Below are 22,982 nucleotides of genomic sequence, written 5' to 3' on the forward strand. Positions count from 1 at the left end.
TAGTAACATGCTTCCAGGGTCCAGGGACTGGGCTGTGGACACCTTTGCAGGGGACCTGTGGACTGCCTCCCACACCAGCTCACCTGGAACCATACAGGGCTCTTGAAGCACCAGGCCAGATGTGCCATGGTTTGCATGTACCTACTCAGCTGCTTCCAGCCCAGCCTGTGGTGCCCGCTCACCTAGTCCGTGGCCCCCTGCCATCGTCACCTTTGAGGCAAAGTGAGAGCCAACAGAGAGCCTGTAAGGGAAGCCTATTTAATACACCCCCGCGATGTGTCCTGCTCGCGTCACGATTATAAACTTTGGGGGACCAGCAGTTAGCGTAATGGCTATGTCGCTGGACTCTCACGTAGTTCGAGTCCCAGACCCTGTGGCTTAAACTCACACCAGGCGCATGTGCGAGCATGCCCAAGATCCCGAGAGGAGAATGGAGGAGAAGGGATTGTGGCGTGGCCATCCCCCCTGGGGGGTGATTTCTCACTTTCTGTCTGTCTCTGTCTGCGAGCGCATACACCCTATAGCAAAAAAAAAAAGAACCCTCTCCAAAAAAAAAAAAAAACTTTGGTTGTGTAAGTGCCATTTGCTCAGGTTGAATTTGTGCCTCGTACTTGAGATTTCTTTCAGAACCCTCAGCCTATCACTTAGATTCCTCCACTGTGTAGAGAACATTTGGAACTACTGCAGTGCAGAAGGAGCCAGTCATTGCGTCATCCCACCACGCGGAGGCTGCCCCTGTCTCTTCCCAACCCCGTCTCCATTGTTTTGATTGCCATAGCCGAGGTCATGCTCTGCCATGGCTGGTTGGTCTCTTGCTTCAGTCTGTCACATCCTATACCGTACGTGTGTCAGCAGGCCTGGTGCAGACTGCCTGCCCTTATGCCTGGTAGATTACTGACCCCGTAAGTGGACACGTCGCCCTGTCACTGCATTAGGTGAGGAGGTTGGTGAGTGAGGCTGGTGGGCTTCAGCCTCTCCAGCACCCACAGTCCTCTGCTCTTGTTCCCTCCTGACGGGACTGTGTGAGGGTCAGAGTGTCTGGCCAACACTCCTCCCGGGCCTGCCTCCACCGTGGCTCAGTGTGTGACATTTACCTTGAAATGCCCCTGTCCTTGTGCCCACTTCCTCTTTATCACCCGGTAGCCTTCTACTTTCCACTGGGAGCTGGTGCTCCTAGGGCTTTTCAGTTAGAAGTTGAAAAAACCAAGTCCATTTAGAAGGGATGGAGATTGCTGGCCCATGGGGCTTTTAGGGTGTTTATCTCTCTCTCCCAACCCATCATTGTCACCTCATTGTCTCCTGCCATGGGGAAGACCCAGGTACACACCCTCTGTGTGCTCATCCTGTGGATGCAGGGTCCCACCACCTCTGAGGCCTGAGGAAAATCCCAGGGGAGGCCTCTGATTGGCTGGCTCAGGGCTCAGTGTATCCTTGAACCAGTTGCAACCAGAAGCACTGGGTGCTTGATACTTAGATCCCGTGCCTGCTTCTGAGTTAGAAGGGGGTGGGGTACTTCAGCAGCCCAGGCTCTGCCCTGCAGCCCTGGTTTCTGGGGTCATCCCTCTGCGTCAGGTCTGGAATGGTGCTCAGGGCCTGGACAGGTCAGCCCACACACACGTCCTTATAGTCAGCAAAGAGAGCTCATTGCAAGTACCTCGAATGTGACCGCCTCCCCAGGGGCTGAGGTGGTTCAGGGTTTTGTCCCCTGCTTCCCCCCCCCCCCCCCCCCCTCCTCCGCCACCGGCGGGGGGCTTCTCCGTGACAGCAGGGGGCGAAGGAGACTCCTGGAGAAGCCATCCACGAGGTCTGTCCTCTTGCTCTCTCCTGGCCAGTGTTTACCTCTTGATGCATCTGCTGGGAACCCTCTCCTTGCTGGACTCAGGAGAGCCCCCCTCCCTCGTGCCCCACAGCCCTCCTCACAGGCCGAGCTTCTGGATCTTTCTTCCTAACGTCATAGAGCTTGACTGAGGTGGCCTGGGAGGAGAAGGTAGGGTTGTCACTTGTCCTTACCCAGTTCCACCACCCTCCAAATTGTGCATGTCCTAGCGCCACTGAGGTTGCTTTTCCAAAACTACCATCTAATCATAGCACTTCTCTGCTTTAAAAATCTTCCCAAGGTTGCGGACACTGACGATCTACTTTGGGAACTGGAGTAGCTGGTGTCACCGGAGTCTGGAGCCATGAGCGGGTTTAATTTTGGAGGTACTGGGGCCCCTACAGGCGGGTTCACGTTTGGCACTGCAAAGACAGCAACAACCACTCCTGCCACAGGGTTTTCCTTCTCCACTTCCGGCACTGGAGGGTTTAACTTTGGGAACCCGTCCCAGCCAGCTGCAAGTGCCCCTTCCACCGGCCTGTTCTCACTCACAACCCAAGCTCCAGCAACTCAGACTCCAGGATTCAGTTTTGGAACAACAACTCCTGCTTCGGGAGGAACTGGATTTTCCTTAGGGATTAGTGTTCCAAAGCTAAACCTGAGCAGTACAGCTGCCACCCAAGCCACAGCAAGTCCCAGTGGCTTTGGGCTCGGCAGCAGCACCCTCACCAATGCCGTGGCAAGCACCACCACCTCCAGCCAGGGGACAGCACCCACTGGCTTTGTGTTTGGATCCTCCACTACCTCTGCTGCTCCCTCTACCACATCCGGAGGGTTCTCCTTCACTGGAGGCAGCAGGGGCCAGACTGGCACCTCTGGGTTCAACATCGGCTCTGTGGGGAACTCAGCCCAGCCCACAGTCCTTGCTGGATTACCCTTCACTCCTGCCACCCCAGCAGCCAGCGGAGCAGGGGCCACACAGCCAGCCGCTCCTGCACCCACTGCCACCAGCACTGGTACTGGGCCCACCCTCTTTGCCTCCATAGCAACTGCTCCCACCTCATCCGCCACCACTGGGCTCTCCCTCTGTGCCCCAGCAACCACAACTGGAGCTCCTGGAGCAGGGACGCTGGGCTTCAGCTTAAAGGCCCCTGGAACAGTTTCTGGTGCCTCCACAGCAACATCTACTACAGCTGCCACCACTGCCAGCGCCACCGCCACCACCACCACCACCACCACCACCGGCTTTGCCTTGAATATAAAACCGTTGGCACCAGCTGGGGTCCCCAGCAACGCAGCAGCCACTGTGACCTCTCTGCCTGGGCCTAGTGCAGCCACCGGGGCTGCCTCCAGTCCTGCGATGACCTACGCACAACTGGAGAGCCTGATCAACAAGTGGAGCCTGGAGCTGGAGGACCAGGAGCGGCACTTCCTCCAGCAGGCCACCCAGGTCAATGCCTGGGACCGCACGCTGATCGAGAATGGAGAGAAGATCACCAGCCTGCATCGCGAGGTGGAGAAGGTGAAGCTAGACCAAAAGAGGCTGGACCAAGAGCTTGACTTCATCCTGTCCCAGCAGAAGGAGCTCGAAGACCTGCTGAGCCCACTGGAGGAGTCGGTCAAGGAGCAGAGTGGCACCATCTACCTGCAGCACGCTGACGAGGAGCGCGAGAAGACCTACAAGCTGGCCGAGAACATTGATGCACAGCTGAAACGCATGGCCCAGGACCTCAAGGACATCATCGAGCACCTGAACACATCCGGGGGCCCCGCCGATACCAGCGACCCGCTGCAGCAGATCTGCAAGATCCTCAACGCACACATGGACTCGCTGCAGTGGGTCGACCAGAACTCGGCCCTGCTGCAGAGGAAAGTGGAGGAAGTGACCAAGGTCTGTGAGGGACGTCGGAAGGAGCAGGAGCGCAGCTTCCGCATCACATTCGACTGAGCAGATGGCCTCTTGAGGGCCCGCGGGCTCTCAGGGTGCTCAGCCGGGAATGTGCTGCATTCCCCAGTTTTTGATCACAATGAGACACTTGTCCGTTCCTGTCTTCCCAACAGTTGTGCTGTTGAGAGAATTGTTTTGTGGTTTGACTTTTCCCACTAGCAAATAGAGGTATTCCCAGCCCCTTGGTCCAGAGAGCAGCCTAGCGGGTGTGGTTTCTGTGTGCTTCTGTGTCTCTTTGGGTCCTTTTCACCTACTGCACCACCACCCATCCTTCTACCCCAGTGAAGTAATGGGGAAGTGACGATTCCCCTAAGAAAAACCTTCCCAGCCAGCACTGGCGGCCCCTCCACCCGATGCACAGTGAAAAAAATACCAAGATTCAAGACTCTCCAATCTCCGAGCAGAGGGAAGCTAGTTCTGGGGTGTAAGTTAACCACCCAAGATAAAGAGAATTGTGAATCAAATAGACAGTGGGATAGAGAATTTCAAAGGTGCAAAGGCGGGCTGAGGGACCTGAAGGACGGAGTACGAGGAAAGGGCACGTGGGAGCATGAGGTCTTCCCTCTGGCTAGTGCCTGCTCAGCCTCCAGGTCTTACCCTAGGTCCCCTCTCTTCCGGGAAGGCTTCGCAGCTGCTGCAGCCGGGGCAGGTGGCTGGCTGCCTTGTGGATCCCCTCGCGCACTGGCACCCTTGGTAACGCTTCCACACTGCATTGTGCCGGATTGTGCCGCTGCCTGCTGCTTGGTCGCACCGGTAGATTACAAGCCTCGCCCACTGTTTCTGTCGTGTCCCCTGCAGTCCCGTTCACTTCTCTGAATGAGTAATGGAGCGGACATCTGGCATGGTGTCATTCCACAGAAATGTCTTCAGAAAGGGCCACTGTTGCCGGTGGTGGCACACTCATTTCTGAACCTCTCAGTGCCAAAATTAATTCTGTCAGATGCGTTAGGCTCCGTGGTGTAGATGGCAAAGCCAGTGCTGGATCCCTGTGTCCTGTATTTGTCTTTACATGTTGCTGCATTCTCTGGAATACCTACAACTATATGTAGCTTTCCTAAATAAAATTGTGACACAAAGCTGCTGTTGCTGCAGATCACTGTTAGGAGGAGAAGGCTGAGGAAGAGAGCAGACTGTCGAGTGGGATGCCATTCATTTGAAGCACAGAAACCAGCAAAACTAGACACGGGGTGCGCGTGGTGAAACAGGGTGGGTTGAGGGGGTTGTACACACATTCAAGTCGTGGCTTCCTCTGGGAAGGGCTGGGTGAGCTAATGGGAGAAGAGGAACACACAGGCAAGCCTCCCACTCTGGCAGTGGGCCCAGGTGTTTATTGTAGACTTACATCTTACAATAGACATGAAGGGTGGGCTGGCCCCACGTGGCTGACCTTGCGTTCAAGTCTCGGACCTGGCAGTTTGAGAAACACAGTGGACAAATGTGCATGCCCAAAATCCCAAGAGGAGAGATGGAGGGGAAGGGACGGTGAGAGCACCACAGTGGCACCCATGGAGGTGCTAGCTTCCCTCTCTCTCCCTCAGCTCTTTAAAAACAAGCCAAAAAAAGCGGAATGTATGTGGATGTTATGTCATCCAGCACCAGCCCTAAGCCGTTGACTTCAGTAGCCATAGGTGGCCTTGGCAGCATTTCGCACTGGCGCCTGGGCTAGCTGGTCGTAGTTGGACGGTGGGATGCAGATTCGGGCTGGCCCCTGTCTACCTCTGCTTTCTGAGCTCCTGTGGGCTCGCACGATGCCAAGCACTTAGGTCTCACCCCTGGAGTGTGGGGCATGGGGGGGTCTGGCCTTTTGACCTCCCTCAGCCAATTCTCTGCTCACCTGGACTCCACATTTTAGCAATTTATGGCCTAGTTTTCAAATAGCTTCCAAGTCGTGATCATGTCATGTCCTTGGACCATCTTAGGTTTGTTGTTGTTGTTGGGTTTTTTTGTTTGTTTTTTTTTGTTTTGAGAGGTTTTCACTATAGGGCGCATGTGCTCGCCAGACAGACAGACAGAAAGCGAGAAATCACCCCCCAGGGGGGATTGCAATGCTGCAATCCCTTCTCCATTCTCTCAGGATCTTGGGCATGCACGCACACATGCCTGGCGTGAGTTTTAAGCCACCGGGTCTGGGACGTGAACCGCGGTCGACTACATGGGAGTCCAACGACATAGCCATTACGCTAACTGCTGGTCCCCAAGGACTATCTTAGGTTTTGTGGGCTTCAAAAAACAAATTCTGTATAAGCAGAAGCCATGGGAGAGTGAAGGCCTGAACTAGAGAAGGAAGATCTGGATAGCCCCCAGCACTTCCCTGAAAGCTTTGTCCTCCCTGACTGGCTTTTTTCTGCAAGGGAAGCCTTGAATCCCTCTAGAGAAGAGGAAGTGGCTGGTATTTTGCCTATTAAATTTACTCGGTGTCTATTTTTGGACTGTCTCCTCCACACCAGATCCTGACCCGACATTGGAATTAGGAACACTGGGTGATGTTTCTTTGCCCACAAGATTGCTGGCAGGAGTCGCACAATCATAAGTTGGAAAAAATGGAGCATACATGTCTTGTGTGCTTTTTCCAATTTTGCCCATTAAAAGCTTTTTTTTTTTTTTTTTTTTTGGAGAGGTTTTTGAGGGTGCATGTGCTCGCCAGAAAGACACAGAAAACGAGAAATCACCCCCCAGGGAGGATGGCCACACCGCAGTCTCTTCTCCATTCTCTCGGGATCTTGGACACACACACATACGCCTGGCGTGAGTTTAAGCCACCGGGTCCGGGACTCGAATTGCAGTCGACGACATGGGAGTCCAACAACATAGCCATTAAACGCTAATGCTGGTCCCACATTAGTAAAACTTAATTACTTTCTTTTACTTTGCCAGAGGGTGCATGCATGCACTTGCCAAAGAGAAACAGAGAAAAGAGGGAGAAAGCACACCCCAACGAGGTGTGGTCACCCCACAGTCCCACGTCTCTTGTGAAAGTTTTGAGGAAGCACGCACATGTGCCCAGCATGTTTTTCAGGCCATCAGAGCCAGGATTTGAACTGCAGTTAGCCATGTGGAATTCAGCTCCCTTAACCACGAGGCTATGGGTCTGCCCTAAAACTTAATTGCTTTCTTATGGTTGTTTTGTTTTGTTTTGTTTTGTTTTGTTTTGAGAGGTTTTTGCTATAGGGCGCATGCGCTCGTCAGACAGAGACAGACAGAAAGCGAGAAATCACCCCCCCAGGAGGGATAGCCACGTCGCAATCCCATCTCCATTCTCAGGATCTTGGGCACACACGCACATGCACCCAGCGTGAGTTTTAAGCCACCGGATCCAGTATGCAAACCGCGGACTACTACATGGGAGTCCAGTGACATAGCTATTAATTACATAACTGCTAGTCCCTTGTGGTTGTATTTTTGAAATAAAAATACACTGAAGTTCTGTTCTCTTCTACCATTTTTTTTTTTTTTTGAGAGGTTTTCACTACAGGGCGCATGCGCTCGCCAGACAGACAGAGACATAGAGACAGAAAGTGAGAAATCACCCCCAGGGGGGATGGTCACGCCGCCATCCCTTCTCCATTCTCCTCTTGGGATCTTTGGCACGCACGCACACGCGCCCGGCGTGAGTTTTAAGCCACCGGGTCCGGGACGCGAACCGCAGTTGACTACATGGGAGTCCAGCGACATAGCCATTACACTAACTGCTGGTTCCCTGTTCTCTTCTACCTTGAGGGATCTCGGGCAGACACTCCACTCTAAAGAGCATAAGAGGTTAGAATCAGAAGGAATAGCTTCGATGCTCTGGACCCACGTGGGTGGGTAATGGCTCCAGTAGACTTTCTGGCAAGAGTCAGGGGAGGGGTCCTCAAGACTGTCCCAGCTGCCTGGGTGTCACCCTGTGGATGATGGCTTCATTGTAATTGTTTCCCTTTCCAGGAAGAAAACTTACAGATGCACTTCCTTGCCAGTCCAGACACGTGGCCTCTGCTTAAGTTCCTCTTCATTAATTAATATGAAGACGGCAAGCGTGCTGACACAGTTTGGAGTCAGAGGCCTTTAAAGGTGAATTTCTCCTCAGAAACTCTGTGCCTTTTCCCTGTTTGTTTAGGGATAAGTGACCATTGGATTTATGGTTAAACTTTTTATTAAAAAAAAAAAACTTAATTTTATTTAATATTATTTTTTAATTTGACCGGGGAGAGAAAGAGAGAGGGAAAGTGAGGAGACAAGCCACCAGATCCAGGACTTGAACCATGGTTGGTCATGTGGGAGAGTCCAGTGCCTTAACCACCATGCCACCTGCCAGCCGCTGTGGTTAAACTTCCTATCTCAAGCCTCAAATGACAACCTGCCTTATGGCCCAGCCCCTTCCTCAGGATGATTCTCCTGCCCCATATGGCACAGCTAGGCATCAGAAAGGTCTGATTTAGGGAACAGATTTCCAGAGTAAAAGTAGCCTTGGTCTGTGAGAGGCTGCAGCAAACCGTTCTGCAGCAGCGGGGTGCTGGGTCGGGGGAGAAGGGGAGGGGAGAGCCTGATCACACGCACAGGTGCTTGTTTCCCACCAGTCCTGATTTCAAGCTAGCTGTGTGTAGCCACTGAACATGGACTTAGGAAGAGATACCCGGGGCTGGCAGGTGGCGTGGCGGTTAAGGGTGCTGGACTCCCACATGGCTGACCGTGGTTCGAGTCTCAGACCTGGCAGCAGCTTGCTTTCTCTCTCTCTCACTCCCTCCCTCTTCTCTGGTCAAGTTAAAATAAAGTTAAATAAAATGTATTCTTTAAATTTCACTAGGAAGAAAGGTGGGGAAGAGACACCCTGTGTAGTGACAAATTCACCTCAAGAGCATATATAATGGGGGCCAGCAGGTGGCATGATAGTTAAGGCACTGGATTTCCACATGGCTGACTGTGGTTTGAGTCCTGGACCTGGCAGCTTGACAATCACACTAGGTATGTGTACATGCATGCCCCAAATTTCAGACGGAGGTGGAGAAGGAATTGTGGTATGGCCATCCCCCCTTGTGGCGAGGTGGTTTCGCACTTTCCCTCTCACTGTCTCTGGCATAAGCACATGCACCCTATAGCAAAAAGCAAACAAAAATCATGCTTTGTGCAGGTGTGCGTGCCCAAAATCCCAGGAAGAAGATGGAGGAAGGGTGACTGTGGCATGGCCACCCCACCCCCCCCCCCCCGCCTTGAGAGTTCATGGTTTAAGTGTTTACGTGGAAGAATTTTATACAACGAAGAGATCAGTAGTGGTCCGTAGATCGGAATTGCAGGTCAAGTTTGATACTACCAAAAAGATCCATTTGTGGAACCAGCAGATGGTGTAATGGCTACCTCGCTGGACTCCCATGTAGTTGACCTCAGTTCGAGTCCTGGACCTGGTGGCTTAAACTCATCAGGCACGTGTGTGTGTGCCCAAGATCCCGAGAGGAGAATGGAGAAGGAACTGTGGTGTGGCCATCCCCCCTGAGGGGTGATTTCTCACTTTCTGTCTGTCTTTATGGTGACTGCACACACCCTATAGCAAAAATCTCTCTCAAAGTAAAAAATATATAGCCAGATAACTAGAAAGTTAAAAATTTAATCACTTGAAACCAGCAGGTGGTGTGGTGATTAAGGTGCCGGACACTCCCACATGGAAGACCACGGTTCAAGTCCTGTACCTGTGGTTTAGTTTGTCTCTCTTTCTGGTCAAATTAAAATAAATGAGTGAATAAATTAAATAATTCTTTTTTAAAAATTAATCACTTTTTTTTTTTTTGGCCAGAGTATGTGTGCTTAGAAAGGGAAAATGTTATGCCACAATCCTTTCTCCATTTCTTTCTCTTCAAGATCCTGGGCACACATGTACTTAACACCCAACATGTTTTTCTTTTTATATTTTCTGGTGGAGGTTTTTGCCTTAGAGCATGTGCCCTCACTGCAGAGAGAGAGAGACAGTGAGAGGGGAAGTGAGAAATCACCCTCCCTCCCTGGGGTAATGACCACACCACAATTCCTTCTCCAGTTTCCTCCCAGGGTCTTGGGCATGCACACACATGCGCCCAGCATGGGTTTCCAGACATGGGGTCCAGGACTTGATATGTGATTGGCCACATGGGATTCCAGCAACGTAACTGCTGCGTCATCCGCCAGCCCCAACACGCTGCGTGTTTTTCGAGTTGCTGGGTCCAGGACTCAAACCCCTCAGTTGGCTATGTGAAATTCAGCTGCCTTAAATACCGCACCACAGGCTGGCCCTAATTAATTTTTTAAATAATAGCTGACAAAGCAAAACTGAAAACTGAGGAGAATATGGCAGCTCTCATGAGCCAGCACCATCGCATGACTGCTCCCAGGTTCTCAGCGAGCCCCAAACTCGGGCTCTAAGTTTGCCCTCACGTATTCAGGGCAGTGGCTCTTTCTGGAACTTCCCAAGGAGCGATCCTTCACCATCAAGAGCAAGGTTGGTCCCAGCCACCGCCCACCTGCCCCCACAGGCCCACACCGACTCACATGCCTTGGCACTGGTCACTTGACGCAGTGACTCAGCTGGACACCCCCATCCCGTGTCACCTCTAGACCATCCAGTTCACCCCTCATGAACACCAAGGATTTCCCCATGGCAGGAACCAGACCAGGCATTTGCCTTGCAAGCGCCCAGGCTAGTGCCCTGGGGTCACTTCAAACCCCCAGCTTCTTTCTTTTTTTAAAGAATTACTTTAACTTCTTTAAAATAAAATTTTTTTTTTCATTATTTTTCAGCATGATCAGAGAGAGGCAGGGGGTAGGGGAGAGTGAGAAAGCAAGCCACTAGGTTCAGGACCCAAACCAACGTGGGCCATGTGGGAGTTCAGTGCCTTTAACCACTGTCCTACCTGCCAGCCCCGACCCCCAGGTTCTCAAGAGACAGACCCCCAAATCCATGGAACCAGAAGTCATGGTTACTGACAAAGACATTCGGTATCACTCAAATTCAGTCCGGGCTCTGGTTCCTATCTTTTTTCTTTTTTAAATTGCCAGAGGGCACACTTGTTGGCCAGAGACTGGGAGAGGAAGGAAGCACCCACAGGGCATGGTCACACTGCAGTCCCTCCACTCCACGCTGTCGGGATTTGGGGCACGTGCGAACGTGCCCAGTGTGTTCCTCAGGCTGCTGGGCTGGGGTTAACACCGTGTGGCTGGCCGTGTGGGATCCGGCTCCATTAATGACTGGATCAGGGTCAGCTTTGAATCGTCATCACCATTTTTTATTTTTTTGAGAGTTTTTTTGCTATAGGGCGAGTGTGCTTGCCAGAAAGACAGAGAGAAATCACCCCCCAGGGGGATGGTCACGCCACAATCCCTTCTCCTCCATTCTCCTCTCGGGATCTTGGGCACGCACATACAGGCGCGTGGTGTGAGTTTTAAGCCACCGGGTCCAGGACTTGAACCACAGTCAACCACATGGGAGTCCAGCAACATAGCCATTATGCTAACTGCTGGTCCTATAGCCATCTTATTTTTAAGATGAGTCTTACCATGTCCTGACCCTCAGCCTCCCAGGTTCTACATACGTGCCACCATACCCAGCTCTTTTTCACCTTTGTTTTGTCTTATTTTTTTTAGAAAGAGGCTCTTCTAGGTTGCCCAGGCTGTAGCTGCACTCAGTCCTCCTGCCTCGGCAGCCTGGCCTCCCGTGTGGTTTCAGCTTGGGGAGCACCACGTCGCAGTGTGTGGTACCACAGCCAGGCCTCTTAATTTGTATTAATTCAGACAACCAACTGTTGGAAAGTATTACGAGATAGTCCAGGAAATGGGAATACTGATTTAATGATACTAAGGAATTACTGCCATTTTAAAATGTGACAGTGGTATTGTCGGTTATTTTTAAGCCAGGACTTTAAGAGCAGAGGTTGGCAAACTAGCCCCACTTCCTATTTGTGAAAATGCCTCATTAGAACAGCCACACTTGTTCACCTCCATGTGGTGTCACGGCTGCTCGCAAGGCAGAGTTGAGCACAGTTGTCTCTCTATACCCACGAGTTCCACACGCATGGATTCAGCCAACCCTGGGCTAGAATTACTCAAAAGAAAAAAATATAAAAATAACAATACAGGGGCCAAGCTCATGCCTGGTGCTTAGCAGGGCTGGATCCCACATAACTTACCATAGTTAGAATCCCAGCCCCAGTGTCTTGAAAAACATACCAGACGTGGAACCAGCAGTTGGTGTAATGGCTATGTTGCTGGACTCCCATATAGTCGACTGCAGTTCCTGGACCCAGCGGCTTAAACTCACACCTGGCGTGTGTGCATGCGTGCCCAAGATCCCAAAAGGAGAATGGAGGAGAAGGGATTGCGGCATGGCCATCCCCCTGGGGGTGATTTCTCGCTTTCTGTCTCTCTATCTCGCTCTGTCTTTCTGGCAAGCACACATGCCCTATAGCAAAAAACATCTCTAAAAAAAGAAAAAGAAAAACATACCAGGCGTATGTGCATGTGTGTCCAAGGTCCCGAAAGGAGGACAAGTGATAGCTGTGTGAGCAGGCCCCATGGGGAGTGCTCTCTCCTTGCCCCCCCCGCCCCCATCCATTTCCAGTGAGCACATGCACCCTCTGGAAAATTGAAGGAAAAAAGGAATGAGGTTTTGGTTCAGCCCTATAGTCTAGTAGTAAAGGGAAGCCAAATCCCACATGTCCCACTGCTGTTCGAGTCCCAGCCCCCATGACTTGGACACCATGCTGGGTGCGTGTATGTGCATGCCCAGAATCCCGACAGGATGGAGAAATGGAAGAGAAGGGATTGCGGTGTGACCATGACCTATGGGGGTTGTTTCCTCCTCCTCCCTCCCTCTCTGGCAGGCATATAGGCCCTCTGGCAAATTTTTTTAATGATACAAGAATAAAATTTTACAAAACTGTACAGTGACTTCATAGCATTTACATTGTATTAGGTATTAAAAATAACCTAGAGATGGTTTAAAGTGTACGGGAGGCTCTGGGTAGATTACATGCAGATAGTATACCTTTTTTTAAAAAGAATTATTCATTTATTCTATTATTTTTTTAACTTTATTTATTTAAATTTGACTAGAGTGGGACCGAGTGAGAGAGAGAGGGAAAGTGAGAAAGCAAGCTGCCAGGTCTGGGACTCAAACTGCGGTTGGCCACGTGGGAGTCCAGCCTTACCCACCACGCCACCTGCCAGCGCTGTGTTATCATTGTTTTTAATTTGACCAGAGAGAGGGAAAGTGAGAAAGCAAGTCACCAGGCCCAGGCCTTCAACTGCAGTTGGCCATGTGGAAGTCCACCCCCTTTAATCACCACGCAACCTGCCGGCCTCACCCTTTATATAAAAGAAGACCATCTGTGGATTGGGGCAGCTTTGGGGATCCTGGAACCAGGTGTCCCACTGATACCAAGGGATGACTGTCATTGAGACTAAACAGGTGTCTACAGAGCCTCCTATATTTCTAGAAGATATTTGTCACCCCTTATTTTAGAAAAACATTCTGAAGCATTTACCTATAAAACAATGTGATGTCTAATATCCACTTTTAAATAATCCAGTGAGGGACCAGCAGTTAGCTTAATGGCTATGTCACTGGACTCACGTCCTGGACCCGGTGGCTTAAAACTCACACCGGTCGCGTGTGCGTGCATGCCCAAGATCCCGAGAGGAGAATGAAGAAGAAGGGCTTGTGGTAGTGGTGGGGCCATCCCCCCTGGGGGGTGATTTCTCGCTTTCTGTCCCTCCTCTGTCTGGCGAGCCCACGCACCCTATAGCAAAAACCTCTCCAAAAAAAAAAAGAATCCAGTGAAGGACCAGCAGATGGCGGAATGGTACGTCACTGGACTCCCACATGACCAATGTGGTTCCAAGTTCCAGACCTGATGGCTTCAAACTCACACTGGGTGCTTGTGCATGCATGCCCAAAATCCTAAGAGGAGAATGTAGGAGAGGGTGTGGTATGTCCATCTCCTCTAGGGGGTGATTTCTTACTTTCTGATCTCTCTCCCCTGAGCAAGTGCACATGCCCTGTAGTAAAAATCTCTTTAAAAAAATCTAATGAGGGGAGAGGGAAAGTGAATGAAGCAGTCTATGAGGCAATGGGTAAGCTTGGGTTTATCTTGTTCTCTCTGCTTCTGTATGTTTGAAAGTCTCCATAATAAAATATATTTGAAAAAGGAGGGCCTGCCCTCTCTAGCCTCCCAACTGCTCTGACCCCTCACCAGGACGCTGACATCTGTGGTCTAACAAGGGCATCAGGACAGAGCCACCACCATTGACCCCAGTTCTGCACACGCCCAACGATGACTTCTGTCCTGGGCTGACCAGAAAGGCCATGGGTGCTGAGAGAGCCCCCCAGAGCCAGCCATGCAGTGAGTGCCCCCTACTTGGAGCCTAAGGGTGTTCTGGAAATGGGGTGGAGGGGCAGGAGGGCTCCGAGGGAGAGGGTCCCCTGTCCGGGCCTCAGAGAAGCCGATCCTCTGCTCTGCAACCTTCCTCTCCATCCAGTTGGACTTCCCAACTTCTGTCTGGGTTCCTGAGCTTTCCCTGGGCAGGCTGCCCTACTCAGACTCAAGAAAAAGGTTAATCTGACCAGTCAGTGTCTTTGGACAGACTAAGAGAAAAGAATATACGCACACATACATACATACATATACACATACATACATATACACATACATACATATATACATACATAAGCACACACAAGGCCCAGTCCCCAGCACATCTGTGTAGCTACCAATCGTATCAGCTGCCCTGACGGGCCACAGAGGCCCCCCATGGGCGGGGGCCAGGTCTTAGGCCGCGTCCGTGACCTAAGTCCCATTAGAACCATGATTATGGGTCTAGAGATCAGCCGAATAGGGTAGGGTTCCTCAGCAGAGGCCGTTTTGACCTGAAGGGATTAATCTTGTTTTCCAGAAAGAAAGTCCATCATAAAGCCAGGCTACCCCCAAACCAGCTGCAACAGAGAGTGGACTTTGCCCCTCCCCCTTCCCCAAGGCCCCCACCTTACACCCTGCCCTCTGACCTCCACGCTCTGGCCCTCCACCCGGCCCATCGGCCCCGTTCTCACGGTGCGTCCTGTTTCACCTGCCCACATGCCCAGGACACCTCCAAACTGCCCCTTCCCAGTTTGTTCCACCCTAGTCTGTACCCCATGGGCCTTTCCCCCCAGTCCGTGTCTGCCCAGGAAGGATTCTGCAAAGTCCAGCCATTTCCACGGCGGCCATGAGCAGCAGTCCTGCCCCAGCCTGCTGTCTTCCTAACTGGGCACTGGCCGGTCCGGAGTACCCCTTCAGACTAACTAACTGGGATGATTTGCTTTCATTGCAAAAGCCACAGATGCCAGAGGGCATGAAGCAGCACACACAAGCCCAAAGGAGAAAAGCAATCCCCAAAGTAAGCTGACCTGGGTGTCTGTAGATGCCTCGCCCAGTGGCTCTGCGCCCCGTCCCCTGGGACACTGCTTAGAGACGTTTGGGGATGACACGCCTTGGGGCAGGAGCAGAGGCCAGGGCCCCGAGAATCTGGTCCTCTGGGTGAGTGTGCTGGGTGCAGGGACCTGCCCTGTCCAGCTCGAACTTGTTACTGAGGCAGCATGGCTGAGAGCCCCGGCCAGCCAGGCTCTGCCCCTGCCTAGCTGGTGACTCGACAGTGTCCCTCGCTGAGACGGAGCTGCTAGGCCAGGGCCCCGAGAATCTGGTCCTCTGGGTGAGTGTGCTGGGTGCAGGGACCTGCCCTGTCCAGCTCGAACTTGTTACTGAGGCAGCATGGCTGAGAGCCCCAGCCAGCAGGCTCTGCCCCTGCCTCGCTGGTGACTCGACAGTGTCCCTCGCTGAGATGGAGCTGCTGAACTCGCCAGAGTTGTCCCTGGAGTGGATGAAGTACGAAGTGCCTGGTGCACAGCTCAGTCCTCCTACAAGTAGCCATCATTGACAAAGCAGCTGAGCAGGCCCTGTCCTCCCGGTCCCTCCTGTGGACCGCTGTCCCCTCCTTCCCCTCCGGCGGGGGAGACTGGTGCTGTGTTCCTCTGCCCTAGAGCTTAGGGTGCCTGGGGCCAGGGAGAGCAGCAGACAGCGCCCTGTGTGGGGAGACTCGGAGACCCAGGGCCCCCAGCAGGCCCTGCCCGCCCTCTCTGCATGGCACCCAGCACCCTAAGCTCCGCCAGACAGGCCCTAGGAGCCCCGTGGCTTTCCACAGTGGTTTCTGTTTCCTTTCACTCATGGAGAGTGTCACTAGGCTGTGGAACTGGGTCCTCCCGGCAGGGGCTGGGGACCAGGGGGACCTGAGGAGCCCTCAGCGCTGCAGTTCCCTGCTGTGAACCCTGGACAAGTGCCTCCGTCCCTGCGGTCAGTGGCCTCCCTGGGACTCCAGCCGGACCATGTCAGCGGAGCACAGGACCAGCCGACGCGGCCTGGAGGCTGCCTGGCACTGTGGGAGGGCTGGGCACCGGACCTTGCCAGGGCCCTTTCCACTCCAGTCTCGGGCCCTCCGCCCCTCCACTCACTACCTCCGAGCCTCGGTCTCCCTCTCTGTCAAGTGCAGGCGTGTGAGCCACGATGGCTGCACAGCCTGGGCAAGGGTACCCCAGCGGCCACCCTCTGTGGGACAGCACCCCCCCACCCCTGCCCTGCGGCCCTCTGATTGCGGCCCCTTGCCCCTCCCCCTGCCCACCAGCAGCCTGTTTTCTGACTCACACAGATGCAGCCCCCCCCTTCACTGTGTCGGTTTCCCTCTCGCTCTTTCTTGGAAACAAGCCTGGGGAACTCCTCACCGACAGGTTCCCGCCCTCCCCCAGCGAAAGTCTGCTTGCCTCTCCACCCCACCCCCTTCAGGGCTAAAGTCCCCAGAACCCCTGCTGTCTGATGGGGCTGATCTGGTTCTCACTACTGCTGCCCCTCAGAGAAACCACCCCACAGGATGGCAAAGGCCAGAGGCAGAAAGTGGCCAAGGCTGAGGGGCCACAACGCAGAGGTGCCACACACTGCCCTGAGCTGAGTGCCACTGGGGGCTCCAGACAGGCAGGAAGGCGGGCCATGTGCAGGGCCAGGGCAAGGGCAAGGCCACCTCCTCATGGACCTGGCCCCTGGGGCTCTGTCCCTGTGTTCCCAGGAGCAGGCTCACGGCTCCAGGGACGTTCCCAGATCCTTAGCTGGGCCACTAGCTCAGTCCCGCAACGCGGCAGTCAGGAGCCCCAGGGTGGACAGGGCCTTGCCCAGTGTCTGGTGCCAGGCTCCGGGTCAGGCAGGCAGAGGCTCAGAGCGCACGGGATGGGCATGGAGCCACCGAGAACCTGCAGGGCAGGTGGCAGCTGACAAGAAACAAGGCCTGCCTGACCCAGGGACAGGCAGCCCCAAAGCCAGAGACCCTCTGACCCCCTGCCCCAAGAATCAAGGAGGCAGAGCTGGTACAGGGGAGGGTAGACAGGAACCCAGGGTCAGGGACGGGCTGGCTGCGGGACGGCCCTGTTAGCACGGTTACCTGAGCACTCATTTCCGGCCTCCCAGCCACCCCAAACTATTTGGGGCAAGAGGAAGAAAAGAGACTCATTTGCTAACTCCTGACCCCTCTCCCCCGCCCCCGCGTGGCTGCCCCCTCCAACATCACCTAGACTGAATCTGGCGCTGCAGCCCAGGAAAGCAGTTTCATTTCCCCAGCTCGGTTTCCCAAAGGGAGGGGAGGGCGGGGCTCAGCCAATTTAAGGAGAGCAGGGGAGGCCGCCAGCGAAAGGAGGGGAGAGCAGAGAGCAGGGGTGTGGCGCTACAGTCCACGCAGAGCTGGAGGTAGAGACTTGGGACAGACAGGGACACACAGAAATAGACTGAGAGGGGAGGAGAGAAAAAAGAGAAGGGGGCTGAGCAAAGGCCAGGGGATCTGTTGGGGCAGGGGTGCAGCGACAGGGCAGAGAAGGGTGGGGAAGCCAGGCCAGGCCAGGCCAGGGGGCCCTGCAGAAATGGGGGCGGAGGGCGGGGAGCGGGACAGGGGCATCCAAAGAAAGGCAGTCCTGGTCCACTCTGGCCTCTTCTCCACCCCAGGCACCGGCTCCCTCCCGAGAGTCATGGCCCCACTGGGTAAGTAGTCAGGGAAGGGGCTCTGGGTCGGGCGGAGACCCCCACCCCGCCCACTGACCCTGTCCTTGTGTTCCCCAGCCCCGCGCCTCCTCGTCCTCATGCCCATCCTCAGCCTGGTGGCCTCCCTGGGCTGGAAGGCAGCCTCCAGCTCTGACCCCTTTGAGAAATGCATGCAGGACCCTGACTACGAGCAGCTGCTCAAGGTGATGACCTTGGGCCTCAGCCGGACCTCAAAGCCCCAGCGGGTGATTGTGGTTGGCGCTGGCGTGGCAGGGCTGGTGGCCGCCAAGGTGCTCAGCGATGCTGGACACAAGGTAAGTGCTGCCTTGAGTCCTTCCTCTGCAGGCCGGGGTCCCCAGGTGGAGAGACCTGGCCTTCCTTGCTCAGGGCTGTGAGGGTGTGGGGGTGTGGTTGGCAGGATCTGTCCTGCCCTCCCAACCCTCGGTGGTCTGGGGAGAGAGGCCTGAACCCTGCTCTGCCCTCGGGTGTCCCAGGCTTTCCCCACCCCATACTCTTATCCCGGGGAAAGTCCCACTGGCTCGAAAGGTCCTCTACTGGGGACGGGGGTGGGGGGGACCCGATCCATGTTGGTGGAGATGGAAGCGCCACGAGGGGAAGTGTGTTCCCTGACTTGAGCCACTGTCCCTCTCACTGAGGTCCAAGGGTGAGAATGGGCCCGCCCAGGGATTTCTAGGTGCACGGGAATCCCCCCACTGGATTTCTAGGTGCACGGGAATCCCCCCACTGCCCGAGCTGGGAAGTCCCTCTGCGATCCCGCCAGCACCCTTCCTGCCGCCATCTGAACTACTCACTCTGTTCTGCTTCCCCCACACCCCCAAACTAGCCCTGCCTGCGTGGGGTGGGAAGGGCAAGTGCACAGAGTGGGCGGGGTGGTCAGCGGGAGGAGCTGAAGGGCCCTGCCTGCCCCCACTTCAGGTCACCATCCTAGAGGCAGATAACAGGATTGGGGGCCGCATCCTGACCTACCGGGACCGGAAGACGGGCTGGATTGGGGAACTGGGAGCCATGCGCATGCCCAGCTCTCACCGGTGAGGCCTGACCCAGCACCCAGGCCCTGCCTCTGTGCCAAGACACAACCAGAACCCCAACTCAAGCCCTGCTGTGGGGCTCAGTGCAAATTTCAACCCTGACCCCTAAACCTAGCTCCCCCCAACGCAAACCACATGCTCTCCCAGCTCCAGGCCCTCACTCACAGTCATGCCTCCTGCAATGCTCAGGCCACCCCATCTGGGAGACCCCCAGTGAGCCCCGCCCTGCAAAGCCAGCCCCACCGTCCCCTCCAGACCGGCCCAGGCATAACCAACGGCCCTAACCCATTCCCATCCCCAAACCCTCCAACCCGAACTCTGTCCCTGCTCCGGATTCGGATCCCCAGTGGAAGCCAGCCCCACTCCCAGTCCCTTCTAATCCCAGGCTGCCCTCAGCTTTGTCCTCATCTCATGCACCCCTCAGCATGGGTGACCTGATAGCACGTCCCGCCTCAACCTCACGCCCACCCCTTTCCCTTCTCCAAGCCCCACTAGGGACAGGGCCGCTCACTGCCCACCCACTCTGCCCCTCGCCAACCTCCCCCCAGGATCCTCCACCAGCTCTGCAAGAGCCTAGGGCTCAACCTGACCAAGTTCACGCAGTACGACGAGAACGCCTGGACCGAGGTGGGCAGCGTCAGGCTGCGGAACTACGTGGTGGAGAAGATGCCCGAGAAGCTGGGCTACGCCCTGTCCCCCAAGGAGAAGGGCCACTCGCCCGAGGAGATCTACCAGATGGCTCTCAGCAAGGTGGGCGGCTCGCGCCCCTTGTCCTGCCCTCGCCACCTCCCCGCCCGGCGTTTCCTGTCCCCCTGCTGCTCTTCCATCTCTGGCTCCCCCATGAACACCACTGGCCCCCAGAGCCCCATCAGCCTTCTCTGCACCTCTCACTCACACGCCACAGCGAACGGCCCTGCCTTCCTCCACTTCCGCGGCCTACAGGCTGATCTCTCATAGTCCCCTGGACCCAGACCTGCGTCCACCTCTCCTGGCCATCCCCGTGTCACCTCCAGCTCCACTGGGCTCAACAGCCTCCCCAAACCACTTCCGGTTCCCTATCCCCTGCCATCCCGTCACTAGGCAGCCCCCAGGGTCATCCTGGCTCCTTCCCTCACCCTCTCCAGCCACCTCCACCACCTGTGGGCCCCGTTCCCACCCCTGTGTCCCCCATCTCAGGCCTCTTCTCCCCTGGCCCCCTCATCCCAGCCGCTTCTCAGCCGCCCAGCCTCCCCTGCCGGGGACGGCTTTTTCCTTTCTTTTCCTTCCCCACCCAGGGAACTGCTCATCCCTCAGAGCCAGCGCCTTCCCTGGACAGGGTGGGGCCGAGCACCGGGCAGTTTCTGTGCCCTGGCACGGAGAGCCGTCCTGGGAGCCCAGGCTGCTGCCAGGGGACTGAATGCTCACTCAGGAGCAAGCGAGTGAGGGGTGAAGGGCCCCCTTCCTCAGGAGCTCCCTGGCCCTGCGGGAGGAGCCAGGACAAAGAACAGGGTTGAACCCAGACAGAAGTGACACTTGTGGGAGGAGAGAGAATGAGGCAGGGAAAACAGGCCTGGGGTGTGGAGGTGGGGAGCCCCAGGGGTGCTCTGGTCAGTGACAGAAACGGAGCTGCCTAAGGGGTGGCGACCTAGGGGCTGGCAGGGGCAGATCCCCGGGTGCACGGGCTGGGCTGGCATTCTGTTTTCTGACTGGAGCTGTGGGCCAGGGAGGGTCAGTGCTGGTGGAGGCAGGTGGGACCCGGCTTCTGTCATGCCCACAATGACCCAAGCCACGGATAGTGACAGCACCAGGAAACAATAATCCAAGCCTGGGCAAAATAATACCCTGGGGGATGACTGGTGACAACCCGCTGGCGGGTGGATGCTGCGGTGAGGAGCCTCAACTTGGGGCGACCTCCCGGAGCGAAGGCCCAGGGTGTGAGAGAAGGTGGACTGGATGGCCAGCCCGGTCGCCCAGCCCGCTCAGCCCGCCTGCTCTCCGACAGGCCCTCAGAGATCTCAAGAAGCTGGGCTGCAAACAGGCGATGAGGAAGTTCGAGAGCCACACGCTGCTGGTGAGTGTGTGTGGGGTCTCTGCTTCACCGTCTGAAACGGCGAGGGCGTGTCCATGAGGTCCTTCCCAGGGAGTCAGCAGGCACAAGCTGAGACTTGGCCTGCCACCGCCCTCCTGTCACAGAGGGGCCCAGCCAGGGAAGGCCCCCAGGGGAGAGGGGAGTGAGCCGGCAGGTGCAGCCCGCTGGTCCTGACTCCGGCAGCCCTGGCCCTGGCCCCGCAGGAATACCTCCTCGGGGAGGGGAACCTGAGCCGGCCGGCCGTGCGGCTCCTGGGAGACGTGATGTCCAAGGACGGCTTCTTCTATCTGAGCTTCGCCGAGTCCTTGCGGGCCCACAGCTGCCTCAGCGACCGGCTCCGGTGAGCGGCGGGGACAGGAAACGGGCCTGGGCCGTCGGGACTGGGGTCGGGGCCCGCAGATGGAGGGGTTAGGGCCCGCAGGGCGGAGAGGCGCGGTGCTCCCGCTCCGTGCTGGCCTGGCTCGCCCGGGCCTCCGGGCTCGGCTCCACGAGCCTCTATTGCTCGGGCTTCGGGGACCGGCGCGAGCGCGGCCAGACTGCTGGGCGGGGCCTGGGCGGCGGGGCGGGGCCTGGGCGGCCCGGTCACGCGCGCGCCCCGCCTGCAGGTACAATCGCATAGTGGGCGGCTGGGACCTGCTGCCGCGCGCGCTGCTGAGCTCGCTGTCCGGGCCCGTGCTGCTGAACGCGCCCGTCGTGGCGATCAAGCAGGAGCCACACGATGTGCACGTGCAGGTCGCGACCTCGCAGGGAGCGCGGAGTCTGAAGGTGCTGAAGGCCGACGTGGTGCTGCTGACGGCGAGTGGACCCGCGCTCGAGCGTTTGGCCTTCAGGCCGCCCCTGTCGCGCCAGCGGCAGGAAGCGCTGCGCGGGCTGCACTACGTGCCGGCCACCAAGGTGTTCCTGACCTTTCGCCGGCCCTTCTGGAACGAGGAGCACATCGAGGGCGGCCACTCCAACACCGACCGGCCATCGCGCATGATATTTTACCCGCCGCCCGGCGAGGGCGCGCTGCTGCTGGCCTCGTACACGTGGTCGGACTCCGCAGCCGCGTTCTCCGGCCTGACCCCCAAGGAGGCCCTGCGCCTGGCGCTCGACGACGTGGCGGCACTGCATGGGCCGCTCGTGTACCAGCTCTGGGATGGCAGAGGCATCGTGAAGCGCTGGGCGGATAAACCACGGCGGCTTCGTGGTGCAGCCGCCGAACCTCTGGCAAACCAAGGACGCCCGGGAGAACCACGACTGGGCCGTCCCCTCCGGCCGCATCTACTTCGCAGGCGAGCACACCGCCTACCCGCACGGCTGGGTGGAGACGGCCGTCAAGTCGGCGCTGCGTGCCGCCATCAGGATCAACAGCCGGGAGGGGCGGGGGCTGTGGCGGGGGCCTGTGCGGGCCCCCGTGACGGCCACCCGCACCCCGTGCGACCTGGCGAAGCAAGCGGCCACCCGCCCTGCAGCCCAACAGATGTCTTTTCTGAACTCGACCAGTAGCGAGACTGTGAATTAAAGTATTTTCCCAAAAAGCCATGTTGTCCACCCCCCTGCTGGCTTCCCTAGTTCGAAGGGGCTGCGCCAGGCCTGGAGGCCCAGAACTGTCCCTTAACTTCTTCCTGGACGTGGGGCTGCGACACAGGAACAGCAAATGGTGACCCCGGGGCCCACCGCGGCAGAGGCACACGTGGGTCCTGATGCGAGTACAGGAAACCAGAGTGGGTGAAAGGACGGGGTTTACTCCTCACAGGTCGCGCGGGTAGGCAGGGTCCCCGGAGATAGCGACTGCGGGCCGCCAGCCACCGCTCCTCCCCAGGCCGGGTCAGGCAGGTAAGGCAGCCCCGCCTCCATGCCCTCCTCGCTCACCCCCAAGGGGACCTCCCCTCAGGCCGGCCGAGAGTCACACGGTCGCCGCAGAGCGACCAGCAGGGCCTACGCGCCACCCTCCGTCCCCACCCAGGTCCAAGTCCGCGGGGCAGCGTCCCCAACTCGAGAAGAGCTGGACACGAGGGGTCAGTTTAGTAAGCCAGTCAGTCTCGGGGCGCCCAGGCCGTGGGAACCGCAGGCCGGACCG

The 22,982-nt window shown here is 56.5% G+C and overlaps 3 protein-coding genes across 3 annotated transcripts in view; 2 read left to right on the top strand and 1 right to left on the bottom strand.

Moving 5' to 3' along the window:
- The first annotated feature begins 2,119 nt into the window (after positions 1 to 2,119).
- IL4I1 (interleukin 4 induced 1) lies at positions 2,120 to 22,795 on the top strand. Its single transcript, XM_006172114.3, is given in 11 exon segments — positions 2,120 to 2,202; positions 7,686 to 7,811; positions 13,955 to 14,101; positions 17,768 to 17,803; positions 17,882 to 18,117; positions 18,740 to 18,852; positions 19,401 to 19,602; positions 20,834 to 20,902; positions 21,124 to 21,260; positions 21,526 to 22,089; positions 22,091 to 22,795. Coding segments are annotated over 9 exon segments (1,728 nt in total). The 5' UTR covers positions 2,120 to 2,202; positions 7,686 to 7,811; positions 13,955 to 14,064; the 3' UTR covers positions 22,425 to 22,795.
- On the top strand, positions 2,149 to 4,843 carry NUP62 (nucleoporin 62). The gene has a single exon (XM_014592275.2). It carries the CDS (start codon positions 2,181 to 2,183, stop codon positions 3,762 to 3,764), a length of 1,584 nt encoding a protein of 527 aa, XP_014447761.1. The 5' UTR covers positions 2,149 to 2,180; the 3' UTR covers positions 3,765 to 4,843.
- The window catches only part of TBC1D17 (TBC1 domain family member 17), a 10,263-nt gene continuing 9,933 nt past the window's right edge, over positions 22,653 to 22,982 (bottom strand). Inside the window, exon 17 of the mRNA XM_006160210.3 lies at positions 22,653 to 22,693. Within this exon, the coding sequence (XP_006160272.1) occupies positions 22,653 to 22,693 (41 nt within the window). The remainder of the gene's footprint in view (positions 22,694 to 22,982) is intronic.

The sequence above is a fragment of the Tupaia chinensis genome, unplaced genomic scaffold (genome assembly GCF_000334495.1).
Source record: "Tupaia chinensis unplaced genomic scaffold, TupChi_1.0 Scaffold000673_1, whole genome shotgun sequence".
Classification (NCBI taxonomy): Eukaryota; Metazoa; Chordata; class Mammalia; order Scandentia; family Tupaiidae; genus Tupaia; species Tupaia belangeri.

Bases quoted from the DNA above. Each gene is read 5' to 3' on its own strand.
- NUP62 (XM_014592275.2), top strand. From the start codon at position 2,181: ATGAGCGGGTTTAATTTTGGAGGTACTGGGGCCCCTACAGGCGGGTTC.